The 22,534-nt window shown below is 41.2% G+C and overlaps 1 protein-coding gene across 1 annotated transcript; it reads right to left on the reverse strand.

Moving 5' to 3' along the window:
* Positions 1-13,290: 13,290 nt before the first annotated feature.
* Positions 13,291-20,647, reverse strand: LOC118903936 (boLa class II histocompatibility antigen, DQB*0101 beta chain-like). Its single transcript, XM_036869497.1, has 5 exons — positions 20,488-20,647; positions 18,793-19,062; positions 15,355-15,636; positions 14,737-14,847; positions 13,291-13,711 (listed from the first exon to the last, which is right to left on the reverse strand). Exons 1-5 carry the CDS (start codon positions 20,594-20,596, stop codon positions 13,698-13,700), a joined length of 786 nt encoding a protein of 261 aa, XP_036725392.1. The 5' UTR covers positions 20,597-20,647; the 3' UTR covers positions 13,291-13,697.
* Positions 20,648-22,534: the final 1,887 nt, after the last annotated feature.

The raw sequence follows: 22,534 nt of genomic DNA on the forward strand, positions 1-22,534 counted from the left end.
CAGTAGAGCGAATATAGCTGCAGAATGTTTCTAGGCAGATAAGTCTAAGTCATTTTACTGAATCCCTGTGCATCCTTGTTTGCCCTGAGGCACAGCAGAACATTTCAGTACCCCCAGCCCCTGCCCTTCACCCTCCTAGCTAAGGAAATGAGAGAGAAATCCCAGGAAGGACAACATCATTGAGATAATGTAGCAGCAGCTATGAGTGTTATATTCTCCTCCAGATTCACTGTCTCCAGTGGAAATCTTTGTGGAGGAAATGGATCAACAGATGGATCCTCTGGCTTTCCTGAGTGTGTCCAAAACCTCACTCTTGAGAGTGCATGTGACTTGACTTGGAGTCATTTTGCCCTTTGAAAATGTTTCAGGCACATTGTCTCAGTCTTTCCATTCTTCAGTTACTAAGTCCATACATTGCATCTCGGGTGGTATTATGGAACAACTATGAAATTTTTGAGACTGTCCCTGTCCTTGCCATCTGCATCAGTGAGCTTAAAATGTAATTGAGAAAAAAGACACAATATTAACACAACATGATACAGCTTGGTTTGGTGGAAAGAAACCTAAATCCAAATCCAGAACTCAGCACTTCATAGCTAGTAGTTAAAATTTATAAAACACTGGGGAAAATATTTAACATTTCTGAGCTGTATTTTTCTCATCCATTATGTGGGGTGATGATACTTTCCTTGCAGAGCTATTGACAGCATTTGAATAAGCTTGTTATATAGGAAGTGCCTTATGCATACTATACAAATACATAAGAAAACATTGCTAGTTACATTCACAATTTATTAAAAAGAGTAGATCATATCATAAGAAAGCACTTTTGTTTTCCTGAGACTTTTAATGATTTAGGAGATTCAAACATGGAGCTATGGATAAATTCTTTTCATATGTTAATTGGAGGATTTTGTTTTCCTGAATGAGAAAAGCTGAGATTGGGTTAGGCTGAGAGAATAAATAGGGTACAGTTGCCAGTGATGAAAGGGTTGCTAAGAGAACTCTTAAGGAAAGAAGTTGTAATATTTGACTTTGGATATTTTTACTCTCTAATAAAAAATATGTCCCCCCTACGGCTCATAAATTTTAGTCAAGGTATGTTATATGCAAATGGATATTTATGCACGTTTACTTTGGGGAAGAGGTAGGGAAGATTCAAGGAGAAAAAGCTAGCTGTGAGGTAGAAGTAAGAGGATAATTTAAAATGCAGAGTAGGAATTAGTCAATACAGGGAACCTGAACCAGAGGTGATCATAAAAATGTAGGTAACCGAGCACAGATGATTTTTAGGGTATTGACACTACTCTGATACTATAACGGTAGATACATGTCATTATACTTTTGTCCAAGCCCATAGAATATACACCAGGAGTGAGCCCTAATGTAAGCTATGAACTTTGGGTGATACACATGTGTCAATGTAAATTCATCAGTTGTAACAAATGTAGGGGATGTTGATGGTAGCAGAGGATATGTTTGGTGCAGGCAAGGATATGTAGGAAATCTCTATGCCTTCTGCTTAATTTTGCTGTGAATCTAAAACTGCTCTAAAACAAAGTGCATTTTTTTTAAATTAAAGAAAATGTCAGCAATTATGATCCCAAATGTATAAAATAAAAATTTCAGTGTAAAAAAAATATAGGTCCCTCACTATGCACAAATGTGCTGAGAAGACCTTTTGGCAGTAGGATTTTTTTGTCCTTTGAATAGGAAATTTTAAGTAAATTTCAATGATTCATAAAGTAAGAATTCAGCAATTTGGAGGGTGTGTGTGTGTGTGTGTGTGTGTCTGTGTCTGTGTGTGTCTGTGTGTCTGTGTGTTTGCAATATAGGGTTATACTGAATGGCATTATGACCAGTGGCTCAGAAATATACAAATGCTGACCTACTCAGGCTCCTTCCTCGTCAAGTATTCAGGAAAGCAAATTCAATGTTAGTCGCATTTTGTTAAAGCATTCATCCATAAAGTCTTCACATAATTTTAAATAGCAGGACTAAAATTAATTCTAGAGTATACCCCATTTAAAGCTGTTGTAAAATATTGGTCACATTCTCTGTGCTATACATTACATCCTTGTATCTTATTTATTTTATACTTGGTAGTTTGTGACTCTTAATTCCCTTCCCTTATCTTGCCTCTCCCCACACCTCTCTCCCCACTGGTAACCACTAGTTTGTTCTCTGTATCTATGAGTCTGTTTCAGTTTTGTTGTATTCAGTTGTTTATTTTTAAAATTCAACATATAAGTGAAAACCTACAGTATTTGTCTTTATCTGATTTATTTCACTAAGCATAATACCGTCCAGGTCTATCCATTTTGCTGTAAGTGGCAAAATTTCATAATTTTTATGGTTGAGTACCATACCGTCTTTAGCCATTCATCTGTTGATGAACACTTAGGTTGCTCCCATATCTTGGCTATTATAAATAATGTTGCTATGAACATTGGGTGCATATTTTTTGAATTAGTTTTTTTTTTCCTTCAGATATATAGCCTAGAGTGGAGTTACTGAATACTTTAAATGAAGTATAATCTATAAAAATATCAAATCACTATGTTGTACACCTGAAACTGATATAACATTGTAAATCAACTATACTTCCATTTTAAAAAATAAATAAAAATTTAAAAATAAAAAATAAATAAAATAAGTGTTATATAACAAATAGTTTAAGGGGCTGGAAATAATTAATATACAATAGAAAACTAAAATTAACTAATTGGAATTTATTTTGCTCTGAATGACTAATGAATGTATAATAAAATTAACTGTAAACTAATAAGCTTACACTATTTAAAAACATGTTCCTTATATTAAAAAGTCAGAAATAAGGAAAAAATTAATACAAACTTTAAAAATTTAACTCTAAAAAATAAGAGCAATCATTTCATCACCTAAAAGTAAAAAGTAGGATCACCACATGACATTACTGGAAACAAAATTGGCTATCAGACAACATGATTTTTAAATTACGTGATTCTTTAAAAAATTATTTGAGTTATTTGAATTAATTCAGATTGTATGCATAAAGTAAGACTTTATTAATATCTAATATAATACTATTTAAAAGTTACATAACTGAAAAATCACATTTCTTCAGCAAATAATTTGCAAGGAAAAATAGAGAATAGAGAAACTATACATTTTAAAAAACCGAAGAAACATATCAACCAAATGCTAGGCTTTATTTGGATTCATATTCAAACAAAACAACTTTAAAAAATTATTGTGAGACAATCAGAAATAATTTTAGGTGTGGTAATGGCATTGCTGTTATATTTCTAAAAAGTTGCTATATTTTAGATTTTCATTGTAAAATATTTGCCAATGAAATTATATATTGTCTAAGATTGTCTTTAAAATAATCCAGTATGCATATAATATTAAATGGGTGGATTTACAAAATTGTCCATGAACTGATCATTTTAAAACTGGACTGTTGATACATGGTACTATTCTCCCTACTACTGTATATAGTTGAAATGTTCCATAATACAAAGTTTTTTTTTAGATATTCCAGGAAAGCCAAAAGAAAAAATAAGCAGAGAAGCATTCTGTTTGAAGTTATTTTGGTTTTTAAGGTTTTCCTTATTTTTATTGCAGTTAAGAAACACTGAGTATCCAAATCCTGTTCTACACCATAGAACCTCTCAGAAATGTAACCCTAAAGAGTGTGTATACAACAAAGAATAATAGCAAAAGAAAGCAGAGTAATGCTCACTTTATTATCGGTTGGGCTAAACCCCAAACTTTATTAAATATAATTACTAGTTCAATCTATAAGGTAAAAATGGTCACTTAGAAGCGATGCTGTTGATACATACCATACTACATTCTGAGTGTATTAAAGTAATGTGAGAACAGATACATTTATTGTCTTTGAAGAATTTACATTCCAATAGGAGGAAGCATACATATATGAAATAATTTCAGAAACATACAATTACAAACTCTGAAGAATTTATAAAGGAAAAGAACAAGGTAATGTGAGAGAGTATTGCACAGGAACCAAGTATAATTTGGTGTTTAGAGAAGGCTTGTATAAATGTCTGAGATGAAACAAGATGGTTTACAGTAAGTGAAGGACAAGGTTAAAGAGGGCAGAGCAAATGTTTGAGAAATCTAATAGTATGAAAGAGAGTATGAGGAACTTCCCTGGTGGTCCAGTGGTTAAGAATCTGCCTTCCAATGTAGGGGACGTGGGTTCGATCCCTGGTCGGGGAACTAAGATCCCACATGCCACAGGGCACACCACAACTACTGAGCCCATGTGCCACAACCAGAGAAATCTTCATGCTGCAATGAAGAGCCCGCGTGCCACAATGAAAGATCCCGCATGCCACAACTAAGACCTGATACAGCCAAATTAATTAAATACTTTTTAAAAAGAGAGTATGAGGGGCTTCCCTGGTGGTGCAGTGGTTGAGAGTCTGCCTGCCGATGCAGGGGACACGGGTTCGAGCCATGGTCTGGGGAGATCCCACATGCCGCGGAGCAGCTGGGCTCGTGAGCCACAACTACTGAGCCTGCGCGTCTGAAGCTTGTGCCCCGCAACGGGAGAGGCCGCGACAGTGAAGGGCCCGCGCACCGCGATGAAGAGTGGCCCCGCTTGCTGCAACTGGAGAAGGCCCTCGCACAGAAGTGAGGACCCAACACAGCCAAAAATAAATAAATAAATTTATTTAAAAAAAAGAGTATGACAATAAAATAAAACAAAAATTATTACAGTTTAGTAGAGAAAGTTTATGTAAGAGCAAGCAAGCTATTTAAATTCTTTCTAATTAGAATCCTTAGTGAAAAGATACTGCCTCTATAAAAGTAATAATGAGGGGCTAAAAAATTGGAAAATGTAATAGAAAGATTAAAAAAAATAATAGAATAATATAAAAATTATAATAATAGAATGATTATTATGTAATAGAAAAATTAAATCAAGAAAACCTCCTTGAAATTTTCTCCCTGAAAAAGAAGACAAAGAAATGTAATATATGGTAGAAAAGATAAGACACAGAGAATAGACCTGGCAACATCAAGTAACAGAGCTAGAGAGGGAAACAGAAAAATGAAGGGGGAAATTTATGAAAACAAGTAAAAGAAAATTTTCCAGATATAAAAGACCTAATTCTTTACATGGAATGGGGACTTTCAGATATTTAGCAAAATTAATGAAAAAAACCTCATTCTTAGATACATTAAAAAATTTTTAAATCATTTTTAAAATTTCAGAATCTCAAGTGTTGAAAGAAGATCATAAAATATCCCAATGAGGGAAACAAAACAAACTTACAACAGACACTGTTAAACCGTCAGATACTTATATCATTAAGATAATGAGAAAGGCCTGGAAGTTCTAAAGGAAAATTATTTTCTATTAATAAATGTATACCTTTTCAAAATCACAATTAGGCATGAAGAAAGGATAAAATACTGTTAGACATAAAAGAATATAAAATGTACCTAGCACACATAGCTTTATTGGAAGTTGATTAAGAATATGACTTAGTTAAGTGAGGTTGTTAATCAGGAAACAGGAATGTACTTGGGGAGTGACATCAGCAACATGATCGAACAAGATGTCTCTCGTTCATATCCCCCTTTTAACAACAATTTGGTATCCATTCCTGGATAAAGATACCTTTGGGGGAACTATGGGATCCAACACCATATGCTAAGGAATCCAGGAGGAGTCTTGCCCACCATGCATCAGATAACAAGCATACAGACCTCAGTCATGGCTAGGGACCCTGCAATGGCCCATGAACTGGCTCAGCCCCTCTTAGCTATTACCTGGGAGCCCCTGGAGAACAGTCTTAGACAATTACTCATAGGTGAGAGAGCCTTTGTGGAAGTCCCGGTTTCCAGTGGAGAACTTCCAGCATACCACTGGAGCAAAGAAATACAAGTTGGACACACTGGAGAGGGTAGGAGGAACAGCATCACTCCTCCCCAAGGCAGCACAGCTTGGTGCCAAGAGAGGCCTTCTCAACTCACGAATTATCCTGTAAGGGAAAGTGAGAGCATGTGAGTGAGCACCTGTCTTCCTCAGCCATGTGGGAAACTGCCAAAGAGGCCCATTTCTCTCTCACCCCATCCAGAGTAGTGAGTTATAACTTACATTACTGGGGGTGGGTAGAGGCCAGCAAAGTGGCAGATAGAACTCTTGGAAGATATGAAAGAGGCGCAGATCCCTCAAGAAGTCCACCAACGAGCCACTGGGGATGCCTCACCATTGAATCCCATCAACTTGCCCACAGGCACTCCCAACACTCCATGCCCCTCATCCACACACACCCCACACTGTGGCCAGCTCCCCGTGTGCACTCCTGACAGCAGCAAGAGTGAGCTTTGGCAGACAACTAATGAGTAGCACAGAAAGCCAGCCCAAATCTGTAGGCCAGGCAGAGAACATGAACCTGAGCTTCAGCTCCATTCTTGGGAAAACAAAAGGGAAGCTGTCAGCAGCCAGCCTGGTACATTGCAGAATCAAGAGAAGGCATACAAGTTTAAGCATTCTGCCACAAGGGAGCAAGAAGTGTGGTACAGGCATATCCATAAAAGGTCTGAGAGAGTCTCAGAATCCCTAGCAAGACTGACAGAAATTGTTTCTCTCCCGAAGTCAGTTAGTAAAGACTGGAGAAGGTGATTGCTACTTCAAATGCAAAGACAGAAATGAAAGACTTCAAGAAACATGAAAAATCAAGGAAACATGACACACCAAAGAATCAAAATAATCTTCCAGTAACTGACACCAGGACGTGGAGATCTATAATTTACCCAAAAATAGCTCTTTTAAGGAAGCTCAATGAGCTACAAGAAAACACAGAAAGACAACTCAATGAAATCAGGGAAACAATACATGAACAAAATTAGAAGTTTAATAGAGAAATAGAAATCACTAAAAAAAAAAACCAAATAGAAATTCTGGATATGAAAAGTACAACAAAAAATGCTCTTTCTGCTTGATGGAAAGAAGAGGAAGATTCTTTCCTCTTCTTTCCATCAAGTAGAGGAAAGAATCTGTGAATTAGAAGACAGGAACCTTAAAATTATCCACTCAGAACAAAACAAAGAAAAAAGAATGAAAAAAAGTGAATAAAGCCTAGAAGATCTGTGGAATACAATCAAATGTAATCCTCTGTCAATTATTGGAGTCCCAGAAGGAAAAGAGAGGGAGAAGGGAACATAAAGCTTATTTAAAGAAACAATGGCAGAATCTAAAAAAGAGTGGATATATGTATATGTATAACTGATTCACTTTGCTGTACAGCAGAAAGTAACACAACATTGCAAATCAACTATACTCCAATAAAAATTTTTAATGCAAAAAAATAAGTAAATAAATAATAAAATAGCCCTGCCAGTATCACTCTCTTTAAAAAAAAGAAAAAGAAAGAAAGAAAAAGAAAGAAAAAAGAAAGAAAAGAAACAATGGCTGAGAGCTTCCCATATCTGAGGTGAGATTTGGATATCTAAGTTCATGAAGCTCATAGTTAAGAAATAAATTCAACTTAAAGAGGTTTTCTCAAAGATATATTATGATAAAGTTGTAAAAAATCAAAGACAGAGATAATCTTAAAAGCAGCAAGAGAAAAGAAGCTTGTAACTTATGATGAAAACTATAATGTTATCAGATTTCTCAAAAGAAACCTTACGTTTAAGGACAGAAGGAGATGATATATTCAAAATTGCTGAAAGAGTTTGGTACCAGAGGTTGATGAAGGAAGATCATGAACTCACCTCATCCAATGGACACACCCAGTCTACAGCTATAAATGGAACAATTTCCTCTGGAAGAAAAAATAACTAAACTAAAAACTGGCTTAACAACAACTGCACATCAGGCAAATGAGAGGGAAACCACATCAAGGCAAGAGAGGCTGAGTCATTCATTATCTTTCCATAAACCCTACTCCAGGTACAGCAACCCACAATTGGGAAGGAACTCAAAATCTAGAGCTTCTCCCTGAGGAGCAAGGGGTTTGAACACCACAATATAGACACCCCAACTTTTAAGACCTGCACCTGAGAGATGAGTCCCCAAAACTTCAAGCTTTGAAAGCCAGTGACTCTCATGTCTATGAGACAATATTGTAGTGAACCGAGAAATGGCTCTTAAAGGGCTCACACACAGACTCACTCGACCCAGGTCCCAGCACAGAAGCCATTTGAAAAGTGCCCGCACTTTATGGGAATGAGGCTCATTTGATGACCTTAAAGTGTCAGCCTAAGGAGCAGGGGTCTGCTGGGATACTCCCCAGGGATGGAGGCTGGCAGCCACCATCTTCGCACTCTCCCTGTGCTATGCTAAAGTGGGCAGACACCTTTTTATTTTTTTTATTCTAGGCCTTTTTTTTTTTCAGGGATTCCATCTTCACACTCCCACTTTGTATCGCGCTAGCCAGCAGGTGCTATCTTCACACTACTCCTGTGCCACACTCCAGAGCACCAGTATTTCCTGCAGGGGAGCTTTTGCATGGGTCTGGTGTCCTGGTTTTTGTGTCTGGTGTCCCAGTTTTTGTGGCTGCAACCCAGTGGGATGTCTTTGGATCACCTGGTTCTGGAAGGCAGGGAGGTTCACACTCCTAGGTCCAATAGGACTGTAAAAATCAGATACGGGGCTTCCCTGGTGGCGCAGTGGTTGAGAATCTGCCTGCCAATGCAGGGGACACGGGTTCGAGCCCTGGTCTGGGAAGATCCCACATGCCGCGGAGCAACTGGGCCCGTGAGCCACAATTACTGAGCCTGCGCGTCTGGAGCCTGTGCTCCGCAACAAGAGAGGCCGCGACAGTGAGAGGCCCGCGCACCGCGATGAAGAGTGGCCCCCGCTCGCCATAACTAGAGAAAGCCCTCGCACAGAAACGAAGACCCAACACAGCCATAAATAAGTAAATAAATAAATATTAAAAAAAAAAAATCAGATACGGTTCTTGGCAGACTACCACCCCAAGGGTACTGCACAAATAGCAGACTGAAACACACTCCCAGTCTTTCTGAGAAAGAGGCTTATTTTTTGTCCAGGAGTTTTGGCCTGAGGGGCAGGTTTCTGGTTTGGCACAATTCTAAGGGGCTATGGAGGTACTTTCATGCAACAGAAGCCAGTGGACAAAATCTTTGCACTCTCCCCCTGCCTTGCTCCAGCCCACTGGTGCCCTCCAAAGAAGCTTATACCTTGGGTGCCGTGATTTTTCCAGCTGGTGCTAGGAGATGCCTCTACATTTTCTGGCTTTGGTGACTAGTGGGGTGACACTAGGCTCATGGGTGACAAAGAACTATAACAAATGTAGAAAAGTTCTTAAACAGCTACCAACCCAGGGCACAGTAAGAGGCAACAGACCCAGGAGATCAGTATATCTGTGAAAGAGGCCTATTAGCTTACCATCATAGCTACAGCCTGAGGGGGAAGCTTCTAATTAAACACAAATCTAAGGGCTGACTGTAATCCTTTCCAGAGACCTTGGAGGGTGGGCACTATCATTTCACTCTCCCTTGCCATGCTCCACAGTGCCAGTAGCTCTCAGAAGGGAGCTCTTACACTCTTCTGGTGCCCTGGCTTTTGTAGCTGCAAGATTCAACATCTGCAAATCAATCTATGTGATACACCACATTAACAAATAGAAGAATAAAAAACATATGATCATCTCAATACATGCAGAAAAAGCCTTTGGCAAAATTCAACACCTATTTATGATAAAAACTCTCAACAAAGTGGGTATAGAGGGTTCATACCTCAACATAATAAAGGTCATGGATGACAAACCCATAGCCAACACCCTACTCAACATTGAAAGGCCAAAAGCATTTCCTCTAAGATCAGAATGAAAACAAGGATGACCACTCTAGCCACTTTTATTCAACATAGTATGAGAAGTCCTAAAATCAGATTAAAATAAATTAATTAATTAAAGGAATCCAAGTTGGAAGGGAAGAAGCACTGTTTGCAGACGACATGACAGTATATATAGAAAATCCTGAAGGCACCACCAAAAAACTATTAGAGCAATAAATTAATTCAGTAAAGTTGTAGGATACAAAATTAGAACATAGAAATCTGTTGTGTTTCTGTACACTAACAACAAACTATCAGAAAGAGAAATTAAGAAAACAATCTTATTTACAACTGCATCAAAAAGAATAAAATACCTAGAAATAAATCTCACCAAGGAGGTAAAAGACTTGTACTCTAAAAATTATAAGACACTGATGAAAGAAATTGAAGATGACACAAACAGATGGAAAAATATAACATGGTCATGGAATGGAAGAATTTAATATTGTTAAAATGACCAAAGCAGATTCAATGCAATCCCTATCAAAATACCAATAGCATTTTTTCACAGAATTAGAACAAATAATTCTAAAATGTGTATGGAACCACAAATGATCCAGAATAGATCCAGAATAGCCAAAGAAATTTTGAGAAAGAACAAAGCTGGAGATATCAAGCTCCCTGATTTCAAATATATTGTAAAACTATAGTAATCAAAACAACATAGTATTGGCATAAAAACAGACATGTAGATCAATGGAACAGAATAGAGATCCCAAATATAAACCCATACACATATTTTCGATAAAGGAGCCAAGAATACACAGTGGGAAAAGAAAAGTCTCTTCAATTAATGGTATTGGGAAAAGCAGACAGCTACATGAAAAAGAAAGAATATGGACCACTATCTTACACCATACACAAAAATTAACTCAAAATAGATTAAAGATTTGAATGTAAGACCTGAAACCTTGAAACTCCTAGAAGAAACAAAGATGGTAAACTCCTTGACATTGGCCTTTGCGATGACTTTTTGACACCAAAAGTAAAGGCAACAAAAGCAAAAATAAACTAGTCAGACTATATCAAACTAAAAAGCTTCTGCACAGCAAAGGAAACTATCAACCAAACGAAAAGAAAATCTACTGAATGGGAAAAAAATTTGCAAATTATATATCTGCTAAGGAGTTAATATCCAAAATATATAAAAATATCATACAATTCAAAGGCAAAAAAAAGTCTGATTAAAAAATGGGCAGAGAATCTGAATAGACATTTTTCCAAAGAAGACATACAGATGGCCAACAGGTACATGAAAAGATGCTCAACATCACTAATCAACAGGGAAATGCAAATCAAAGCCACAGTAAGGTATCACCACAAAAATAAATGAATAAATGAATGAATAAATAAATTTTTAAGATTAAATAAATATCTTTTTTAAAAAAGATATCACCTCACACATGTTAGAATGGCTATCATCAAAAAGACAAGAAATAACAAGTGCTGGCAAGGATGTAGAGAAAACGGAATCCTTGTGCACTGTTGGTGGGAATGTAAATTGGTGCAGCACTATCGAAAGCAGCATGGAGGTTCCTCAAAACATTAAAAATAAAACTGCCTGGGCTTCTCTGGTGGCGCAGTGGTTGAGAATCTGCCTGCCAATGCAGGGCACACGGGTTCGAGCCCTGGTCTGGGAAGATCCCACATGCCGCGGAGCAACTAGGCCCGTGAGCCACAATTACTGAGCCTGCGCGTCTGGAGCCCGTGCTCCACAACAAGAGAGGCCACGATAGTGAGAGGCCCGCGCACCGCGATGAAGAGTGGCCCCCACTTGCCGCAACTAGAGAAAGCCCTTGCACAGAAACGAAGACCCAACACAGCCAAAATAAATAAATTAATTAATATTAAAAAAAATTAACTTTGCATTCAAACTTTGTGTTAAACCACATATTTTTTAAAATAAATAAATAATTAAATAAAATAAAATAAAACTGCCATATGATCCAGCAATTTCTCTTCTGGGTATTTATCCAAAGGAAACAAAAACACTAACTTGGAAAAGATCTATGCACCCCATGTTCATTGTAGCATTAATTACAATAGCCATGATATGAAAGCAACATAAGTGGCCATTGGTGAATGCATGGATAAAGAAACTGCGGTGTGTATATACACATAATGGAATATTATTCAGCCATAAAAAGAATGAAATCTTGCCATTTGCAACAGCATGGATGGACCTTGAGGGCATTACGCTAAGTGAAATAAGTTAGACAGAGAAAGGCAAATACCATAAAATCTCACTTAGCTTATGTGGAATCTTTAATAAAAAAGAACTCATAGATAAAGAGAACGAATTGGTGGTTGCCAGAGGAGGGCAAAAGTCGTGAAGGTGGTGAAAAGGCACAAACTTCCCGTTATAACATACATAATTCCTGGGGATGTGATGTACAGCGTGGTGAATCTAGTTAATAATACTGTGTTGTATATTTGAAAGTTGCTAAAAGAGTAGTTTTTTTTTTAAATTTGACTATGTTTTAATTGTTTAGACCCAAGATAACCCACAAACCTCTCTGTGACACAAAAGATTATCATGGTTATTCCCCATTTCATTCAAAATATTGTAAAGGTTCTACCATTTGCAATTCTGTTATTTAAAATAATAAAAATAAAATAAAATAATATAGTCCGTAAGTTTCTTTAAGAGGGTACAGTAAACTACAATACGTGGAAACATGCTAATGTGAGTGAACAAATGAAGATACAGCTGCAGCTTTCAGTGATGGAGTACTCCTGCTCTACCTACAGTATTCTATGTGACATCTCAGTTGTGACACGAGACTGTCTGATTCACTAGACCTCAAATATTAGTAAGCTTACTTCCTTTTTTTAACTTCTAGATAAAACGTAAATATGAAGGAGATGTCCTTTTCGTTTTTCCCACCACTGTGGAATCCACTGATCTGCTCCAGTGGTTTCCCAGCCGAGATTCTCGATTCTACCCAGAGCTGCTGAATCAGACTCCTGGGCACAGGCTGCTTCTCAACCAGCTCCCAGCCTGTGTGTTGGTCTGACAGTTAGATAACTATCTAACCTCCCCACAAGGGAGGCTTCCTTCCTGTAACCCTGACAGGTGGTCATTGAAAAGAGTAGATCTAAAAAGTTCTCATCACAAGAAAAAAATTGTAACAATCTATAGTGATGATGTTAATGAGACTTATTGTAGTGATCATTTTGCAATAATACAAATACTGAATCATCATGCTGTACAGCCAAAACTAATATAATGTTGTATATCAATTATACCTCAATAAAAAATATATGATTAGCATAGGGACTTCCCTATGGTCCAGTGGTCCAGTGGTTAAGACTCCACACTCCCAATGCAGGGGGCTCGGGTTCAATCCCTGGTCAGGGAACTAGAGCCCGCATGCCGCAACTAAAGATCCCACATGCAGCAACGAAGATCCCGTGTGCCACAACTAAGACCCGGCACGAGTCTTAATAAATATTGAAAAAATATGATTAGCATAAGCTTAATAAAAAAGAAGGCTCAGGGTATAGATAACTCATATTCATGTTTAATTATGATATACCCTATAGCCAGGTAATGGTTTCAACGTGCTTCTCTTGAGCAGTCTGTGGAGGGAGAATGCAAACAGAAAAATCCCTTGGGGTCTGAGTAGGCGCTCAGTAGACGCTGTTGGCAGTACACGGGCAGAAGCTCCGGGGTCAGTGCAGGAAGCAGCATCAGAGTCAAATCCTTGGGGCAGGGCAAGGGGTAACCTGGTGACTGTGTCAGAGTTAATGGAGGAACCTGATCTCAGAGGAACAGGTTGACAGGCAACTGGGAATTCTGGGCAAGAACAGGCAGCTATTACAGAAGAGCAAAAACCAATCCCCGTCAAAGCATCCTCAGGAGTCAGTGCACGAGCCCTGGAGAAGAGAGAGAGTTATCAACACATGGCACCCTGAGGGACGCGCCCCCTCACCTCTTCTCGGCCTGCAGCATCTGACAGAGAAAGCTGAGGTCCGGGGCATATCACCATCACCTCCCCTAACATCTGTGTAGAGGTGAATCAGCTAAAGAGGACACAACACTTCAGCCTGACGCAGATGTGTGGAAGGCTGGGGAGCAGCTGTTATCCTTCTGGGGGACACGAAGATGTCAAACTTTTAATAAATTAGATAATAACTCACCTTCTTTCCACCACTCATAGCCTCTTTCAGTCACTATAAATGCCCACAGGCAGTAACCACCAACATGTGGCACAAAGTGGGTGTCATCCTGGTGTCTAGCACTAACACCACAGTTCTGGCTCCAAGTTTCACAGAAAGATGCCACCAAAGTTATGGCCTGATTCAGGAGAACAACCTCAGGAGCTTCCTACAGAAACTGGGTGAACTTCTCCCCTAACTCTTGATCCCATAGCAGAAAATAGGCCATGGACGAGACCACTGTGCCCAGGTATACTCACATCACACCCTTCCCTCTTTTATCTGTCCCCATAACACCCAGGGAAACAGAGCAAAAACAGTACCTGCTGGTGGAGGCCCAGGAGGTCCCACAAGAGGTCTCATGACACAAACAGCAAGTGTCTCACCCACCCCAAAGGGAAAGGAGATAAGCAACTTAATTTGAAATATATTTCTTCCCTACCCATCCCCTCTACCCACAAGGCCTTAACTGCCCTAAAATAAAATCTCCCCAAATGAATGGAACTGTCACCAGAAGGAAGCCCTAGAATAAATCCCACCTGTCACCTCTGTGAAAGGGCTGCTTTCCAACCAGTAAAATCAGACTCCAATGTCTCCCTAGGTCGTTCCATTTCCGCCCACCACCAGCCTAGTCTCCTTCCTTTCAGGGTCAGGAGGAAAGAGCTACATCTAGAGGCACAGGCCTCCCTGAACAGAGGGTCTCAGTCACAGCCCATCTCCCCCTTTTCCCCAGGGTTCCTTACCCTTCTGGCTCCTGTGACGGATGACGAGGCCCAGCCCGAGGAAGATCAGCCCCAGCACAAAGCCCCCAACACCACTCAGCATCTTGCTCTGGGCAGATCCAGACTGTGCCCCTAGGGATCAGAGCCTGAGTGTCAGGGTTTGTCCCCACACCAAAGGGGGGTGTCCCTTTGAGAAGCCTGAAGTCTAGTCTGAGATACAGGAGGTGGAGGTGCCAGGGGAACCTAGTTCTCCACTCTGACTACCCCTAGGGGAGGGACCCGCCAACAGATCCTTGGACAGAGTGGGCAGGTGGGAGAAGGGGAAAGTGGATCCCTGCTCCTCAGGGACACATCCATAACCTTACGCCCTAAGACTCTGGTCACCAGTCAATCCTTCAGAGCTACCAGGGCTGGGCTCTGGGGCCCTGGTGTGTAGAGTGAGCTCCCTGTATCTGGAAAGACAATGAGATCAGGATTCTTCTGACGCCCTTACTATGAGGCAAGAGGCACTCTTGTGTCCTGTAATTTCCAGCTCAGTAGTGATTCTGGGGACAAGGGATGAGATGGGATGGACCAAGGAAGCTCTATCTGCCCCTGTCCTGTGGGGCCCACGGTGAAAGGAAACCAAGTGCCCCTTACGCCACTCCACCATGATGGGGCTCTGGAGGCTGGGGTGCTCCACATGGCAGGTGTAGACATCTCCTTGCTGGGGAGTCATTTCCAGCATCACAAGCATCTGGAAGGTCCAGTCCCCATTTCTAATAAGAGGGGTGGACACAACGCCAGCTGTCTCCTCCTGGTCATTCCGGAACCACCGAACTTTGATCTGGCCTGGATAGAAATCTGCCACCGAGCAGACCAGCAGGTTGTGGTGGTTTAGAGCCTCTGTCTTGGATGGGGAGATGGTCACTGTAGGTTCCACTGAGGGAGTAACAGACAGGAAAAGACACAGTGAAATGTGAGACCACACAGCAAGTCTCCCCACCAGGAAGAGTCCTTCCCTGGTACCAGGGTGGAAAGATCCTTGGATTCCAAATCTTGGATTTGGATCTAACCTGGACCACTTTATTAGCTTGAATAAAAACATTAGTCAGTTTACTTTTCAGAGTCTCAAGAGACAGTTCTAATCATTCTATGGGAGTTACTCTGTTGACACGAATTGATAAAAATGAAGCACTTTAAAATTATAAATTTCTATATTATACAGGCCACTACTTATAACATTTTTTAAATAAAATAATAAACCTGGACTTGTTCCCCCTTGCTCTCCCACCTAGAAGTGACCATCACGATCAGCTCTAGTGACTTGTGCTAGGTCAGTGACACTGTTTTCTGTTAGTCTCCATGCTCCCCACAGTAGAGAAAATCCAGCAACTTTGACTCCCACCTGCTGGCCATGAGACGATCAACAGTAGTCATGGCCCCATGGACTGAGAATTAAGAAAGTACAGACATTTCTATGTCCAGTAAAATGGGACAACAGTGACCATCACATCCTTCCTACAAAGCAGTGTTTCTCAAACAGGCTACATCTATAATCCTCAGCCCTGTAATACAGAATTCGAGAGCGAGAGCACTTCTTACCCGTCAACAAAGCATCTCTCTCAGTTTTTAGCCTCATCTTAGCTCAAATGCCATTCTGTGGTGAACTCCCCACAAAAATTTATATAATTAAATACCTACACTTCTATCTCTAGTTCATTTATGCCACATATACTTTATTTGATTCATTCATTCATTCATTCATTCAACAAATATAAATTTGACAAGCACTTGGGACCCAAAGATAAACAACAAACTGTGGCCCCTGCCTTTACAGAACTTGCAATCTAGTAACAAAGATAAAACAAAAAATAAAAACAAAAAAGAACCACAAGTGTTATGTCAAAAGTTTGTAATTTTTGAAGGAAAAGAAAGGAAACCTTGAAAACAAGTAACACTGATAAAACATCATGTTTGCCCATGCCTTGATTCCTTTATCTTCTCAGATTGCTACTCATGGTCAAATATGACACACCTCCCAACCTGTTTTACACATATTATCCTTTATCTCTGCAGCCATTTTATTGCATCTCCCTCATTCCCTTAGTGCAAAACTATAGTAAATATTTCATGTAGTGTTTTATCTATTTGATAATATATTATGTACTCTCATTTACTTTTTTCCCCTAATTTTCTTTTAACATTCAAGTGAGCTACCAACACTACTCCATCCCTTTGCTATTAAGAATAACTGCCTTGTTCTGAAATCAGACATCATTATCATGTATGTTCTCTATAGAAAATACTCTGAGATTCTTGCAGAAGTTGGCCTGGGTTAGTGAGCATGTCACATGAACATATAATATAACTGGGACTTGCTGAGGTCGGCAGGCACTCTCGTCACCCCAATAACATGGTACTCGTGAGCCATCATCTGGAAAGAATCATGTTTTCAGTTTGGACTTTAACTCTTGATCAGGTTCTTCTTCCTGGGCTCTGACTAAAGTCATGGTCAGCTAGGTGGACTTATAAAATCTGTTCATCTTAAACAGATTGGGAGTAAAAAATGGAGGTCACAAGTTCAAGAGAGAAATGTTAGAATAATTTTTATGAGAAAGAACTGAAATAGCAAAAATATAAGTATGTACTTGGTGGCATCAGGATGAAGGAGAAGGCAAGATTGGGTAAAGTAAGCTAAAAGTTATGTGAACATACACAGATAACACCGGGGTCAGACTAGGGATCAATCAGTGAGCTTTCAATCCCTCGAATGTATCATTTTGTCCCACTAACATTGAAAATAGGCAGGAACAGACTCATTGCTGCTTCTGGTCATAACTGGCTTAAACAAGGCTTTGCTTCCATTAGACTCCACATACATGTAGTAAAGAACATGATGACTATTGTGTATTTGGGGGAGGCTTCAAGGCAGTGAATAACTGTGTGTAATTACTTAAACTGTTTATTATGTACCAATATTAGCATATATAAAGTGGTGATGCTGATTGCTAACACCAAGGAAATTAAGTGGCATAATATAGGTAGTGTTTGGTAAGACAATTGTCTAGCAATAGGTGCTCCTGAAACTGGTATAATTAACTTTCAGAATGTCTACCCCTGCAGTGGATGTTGGGGGAGCTGGCAGGGAGAGAGAGGATAGGCAGGCCAAGGGAACCTGAAACAATTTTTATTCAGTAATTAAATGGCATCAACTTATTTACCCCAAAACTTCAGCTCTGTTATCAGCCATTTGTTGAGCTTTTCTAAGAAATTAAAACTTTGCCTTATAACACCACTCAAGTACTGTTTCTATTTTTACTAAACACTTTTTTCCCCCAGGCTTTGCATTCACAAATTCTAAATCGTTAAGATCCAAGTCAATAAGAGTTTACTTTAAAGCATTAAGCAAAATCGTAAAGAATAATTAATACAGTCAGTTTTTAAGACCCTATTTACCTTTGTGCTTTCTCTTGAGCCTAAGTGGCTGGGCAACAGAGAACATTTATTCATTAATTTAAGCAAGGTTTATGGAGCTCATACTACCTGCCAATGTGTCAGGTACTAGGCACACAGGGATAATTAAGACAGTCCCTTGCCAGAAAGAGGGCCGGGACAAGTGATATAGTGACATCCATTTAAGAAACCAGGATTAAGATGAATAATGATTTGAAACCAAAAAGTGAAAATGTATTCTTTCGTGGCTGTGATGTATCACCACGTGTGTAAGGTGCCCTGAGGGCAGCCGTGGAGCAGCCCTAACTCTACCAGGCTGAGCTCTTGAGCTTCGGGAAGCAAATAAGCCAAAGGCACGAGGCGGGAACGTGCGGAATTAGTGGAAAGAACTGCACAGGACGGGGCTCTCGAGAGCTGGGCCATACTGAGCAGTCCCGGACCCGCCTCTGCGGGGAATGTTCCAGCGCTACCAACCTCCGTCTCCCTGCTGTGCCCTCGGTCCCCGGCCCTCCGCGCGGGACGCCGGGCCTCGCTGTCCCCTCCGCGGGCCTGGGGATCCCGCCCCCGAGGCCCCGCCCCCTCCCCCCCGCGCGGAGTCTCGGCAGGTGGGGGTGGGCCCCGCGGAGGGCGGCCTGCACTCACCTCGCCGCTGCACCGTGAAGCTCCCATAAACCCCGTAGTTGTGTCTGCACACCGTGTCCACCGCGGCCCGTGACTCCTCCAGGATGTCCTTCTGGCTGTTCCAGTACTCGGCGTCCGGCCGGCCCAGCTCGCTCACCGCCCGGTACTCGCCCACGTCGCTGTCGAAGCGCGCGAACTCCTCCCGGTTATAGATGTATCTGTCCACTGCCCGCACGCGCTCCGTGCCGTTGGTGAAGTAACACAGAAACGTATGCTGGAACAGGAAGTCCTCTGCGGGAGACACCGCCGCTCAGCCAGGCGGCAGCCGCTCGGCAGGGCGGGGAGATGTCGGCCCGTGGCCAGCTGGGTCGGAAAAACCTGAAACCCGCCGCTCAACCCCGGGTTCCCGGCCCAGCCCAGCCCTGCGCCTCCTGCTGCGAACCCGGATCCTCCAGGCGGCTCTTCCAAGGCCTCCCGCCCCGTCTGAGGGCTTCCAGAATGACCTTCGTGTGAGGAGGCTTGTCTCTGAGGGGAGCCCTGGGACCTGTGATCCCTGCCTGAGCCTGAGAACCGAGTAAACAGGGCTGTCGGGTGGGTTTCACATCCATCTCTGTACTTAGAGGGATCAGGACGTTCTCACATGAAATGTCATTTTCCCTCGAAATCCTGGGAACCTCAGAGGCAAACAAGTGTCTACATAAGCACAAGACTTCAAGGGAATAACAAAGGAGGTGTAGAATGGAGCTTGTCCTCGTCCTGACAGGCACATTCTCTTGGTCGCTGGCAAAGTGCCTGCCTTCCCACGCGTGGGTTTCCTCTGCGTTTCTGCCACCCCGACCCGACTCCTGTGTGGTTAGAAGGGACCGACACCGCCCCAGTCCTAAAAAGGATGGTTTATTCACGGAAGGAGCACAGACTTTCAAATTAGATAAATTGGATTCCAATTAAACTGAGACAGTTACCAGCTTGGGTGGGTTACTTAACAGACTATCTGTATCTTAAGTATAACTGTGTAAAAAGTCATTATATCTACACATAGGGGTGTTAGGAAGATTGAGAGAGAATTTATATGAAGATACTAATCCTGTGTCTGAAATGAATGCTTTCTCAATATACATATTTCTCTTCTTACGTTCTCCTTTCTCCTAAACCCCGTCCATCCTCAACTCAAGTCTCTGAATAACACTCAAGTCACTATTTGACCGTAAATCAGTGAAACTTGAGGTTAAGATTCTGTCGGTGGCCACCCAGTCAGCTCCACTCAAATACCGGGAGTTTGCTTCCGGGAACCCTCCACTCAAGAGTCAGGAATGTAGAGTCCTTTTCCTCAAATTCTGAGACTACAGAGACCACTGCTGCCCTACATTTCCCCAACCCAGGATCCCACAGCATTAAGTCCAGACAAGGTCTTGGGGGACCCTGAAATGACAAGTCCTGCTGTGTCTTCTTTGGAGCAATTCTTTAAAACAAAATACCCATGCTCACTTTGTCCCAGCACTTGTAGTAGATACACACTTTGTCTCCTCCTCCCTGTTATAATATCCCCAGGCTTAAGCCTGTGGGAGGGGGGGACTGTCCTCACCTTGTCATTAGGAGGTGGAAATGAGGACATCCCCGAAGAGAGGAAATATTCTTGCGATCACACCCCAGGCCAAGTGTCCCTCAGAGCCTGGTCCCCGGAGCGGTGGCTCTGGGGAGCAGCTGCCCTGCACTTACGTGGAGAGTCTCTGCCCTCAGCCCCCGGGCTGCCCAACACCAGCGTCACCATCACAGCTGCTGTCCAGAGGCCTCTGGGGACCTGCAGAGCCACCGTCCCAGACATCATTGAGAACAAAGGAAGAAGTAATGGTAGTGAACACAGCTCACACCCGCTGGATCTGGTGTGCCTACTTTAGAGAATAAAAGCCTATGAAAGCTTCCATGTATGGCAGGATTGGAGAGTCCCAAGGAAAGGAACCAATCAGCACTGGAGCTGAAGTACCTCATGTATCTCTGGGCAGACATCTTTTTTGAAGGTTCTCAATCTAATGCCTGGCACTCTGTCTTCATCAAATTACGCTGGATGAACATTTCGGGTGAAGAGTTCTTTCAGTTTTGAATGATCTGAAGATTAAATGCCTTCGGAGTTTAGAGAACGAAAAGAAAAAAAAATGATTCAAGAGTAGACACCTCTGTGATATTTATTTAAAACCTATTGTTCTTGGGATTCTGGGTAAGGGAAAATAAGTGGGGATCATATTTCAGGGAGAGAAAATCATTGTTGCAAAGAAGTTCACTTTTATTATCTTAGACACTCTGAGGAGCCTTAAGTTGTGGTGGGAAGAGCAGAGTTCTTGAAGGAAATTGTTTTGAGCTGCACTGATGCAGCAAGTGCCTGCTTGCCACCCCAGGTATCTTGCTATGCCTGGCATTGTGGTTGTCCATTGCTGTCACCAATAAAGGCATGGAAGAACAAAAAAAAAAAAAAAAAAAAGTTTTTTGTTGTTGTTGTCTGTTTTAAATTTATTTTAAATTTATTTATTTATGTTTTGGCCGCGTTGGGTCTTCGTTGCTGCCCATGGGCTTTCTCTAGTTGCAGCGAGTGGGGACTTCTCTTCATTGCGGTGCACAGGCTTCTCATTGCGGTGGCTTCTCTTGTTGCGGAGCACGGGCTCTAGGCATGCGGTCTTCAGTAGTCGTGGCTCGCAGCCTCTAGAGTGCAGGCTCAGTAGTTGTGGTGCACAAGCTTAGTTGTTCTGCAGCATGTGGGATCTTCCCAGACCAGGGCTCGAACCCATGTCTTCTGTATTGGCAGGTGGATTCTTAACCACTGCACTACCAGGGACGTTGTCTACCACTGATGTGCTTTTTGAGAGTCAACAAAATACTGAACCTTTTTGCCTCAGACTTCTCTTTGTAAAATGTGAGTCACGCTTCGTGCATTTTATATCTAGGCCTTCATATATACAAACTTAAGAGTAACATGACTTGCTTAGTATCGCAAAATGTTCCTCAGCTGCCAGGTGTAACTGTTGGCAGCACCAGGTTTATACGTGGAGCAAGAAAACAAACAAAATTTGACAACCAGTCCTGTTGGCAAGTGATTTTTTCATTACACAAGAATCTATTGCATTTATGCTCTTTGAATGAAAGTATTTGAAAAATTAAGTTGACTTTTCTCTTAAAATCTCTTCAGCTGCTCAAATCCTCCCTGAACCATCTGATGTCAGCAAAAACACAAGCCACAAACATTAACAGCATTCAGACACAGTCACCTTTATTTCTGAGGACAGAGAGCAAAAGACGTGGAGAAGCATTTCCTGCAGCTTGAATAGTGTTAATGAGGGAGCAGATACTTATAGTTGCAGATTGTACTACAGTACAATACTATTGTATTGTACAGACTGTGCCAGCCTAAGCATCAAATCCCCAGTGGCAGAAGTATCAATGTGTTTTTTTTAATAAATGTGTTATTTATCAGGCTCCTCTTGCCCATGACTAGGGGCAGTATTAAATGGTTATAGAGCAATTAGAACAGTGCCTGGAAAACATTAATAAACAAGACAATAAGTGTTTCTCCCTCTATTCTCTCTCTTCCTGAATTTTAGGTTCTTCTTTCAAAATAGAGGAAAGGATCTAAAAGCAGGACATAAAGAGTTTACCAGGTAAAAAGAAATAGGGAAGAGGCAACGACAAGAAGTTTCCATTAGTGGCACATGAAGACAATGAGTTAGTTCAATATTCTGAATTAGGTGCATAGTCCCAGAGCACCTGAGACTGGGAA

This window comes from Balaenoptera musculus, chromosome 11 (assembly GCF_009873245.2).
Source record: "Balaenoptera musculus isolate JJ_BM4_2016_0621 chromosome 11, mBalMus1.pri.v3, whole genome shotgun sequence".
Lineage (NCBI taxonomy): Eukaryota > Metazoa > Chordata > Mammalia > Artiodactyla > Balaenopteridae > Balaenoptera > Balaenoptera musculus.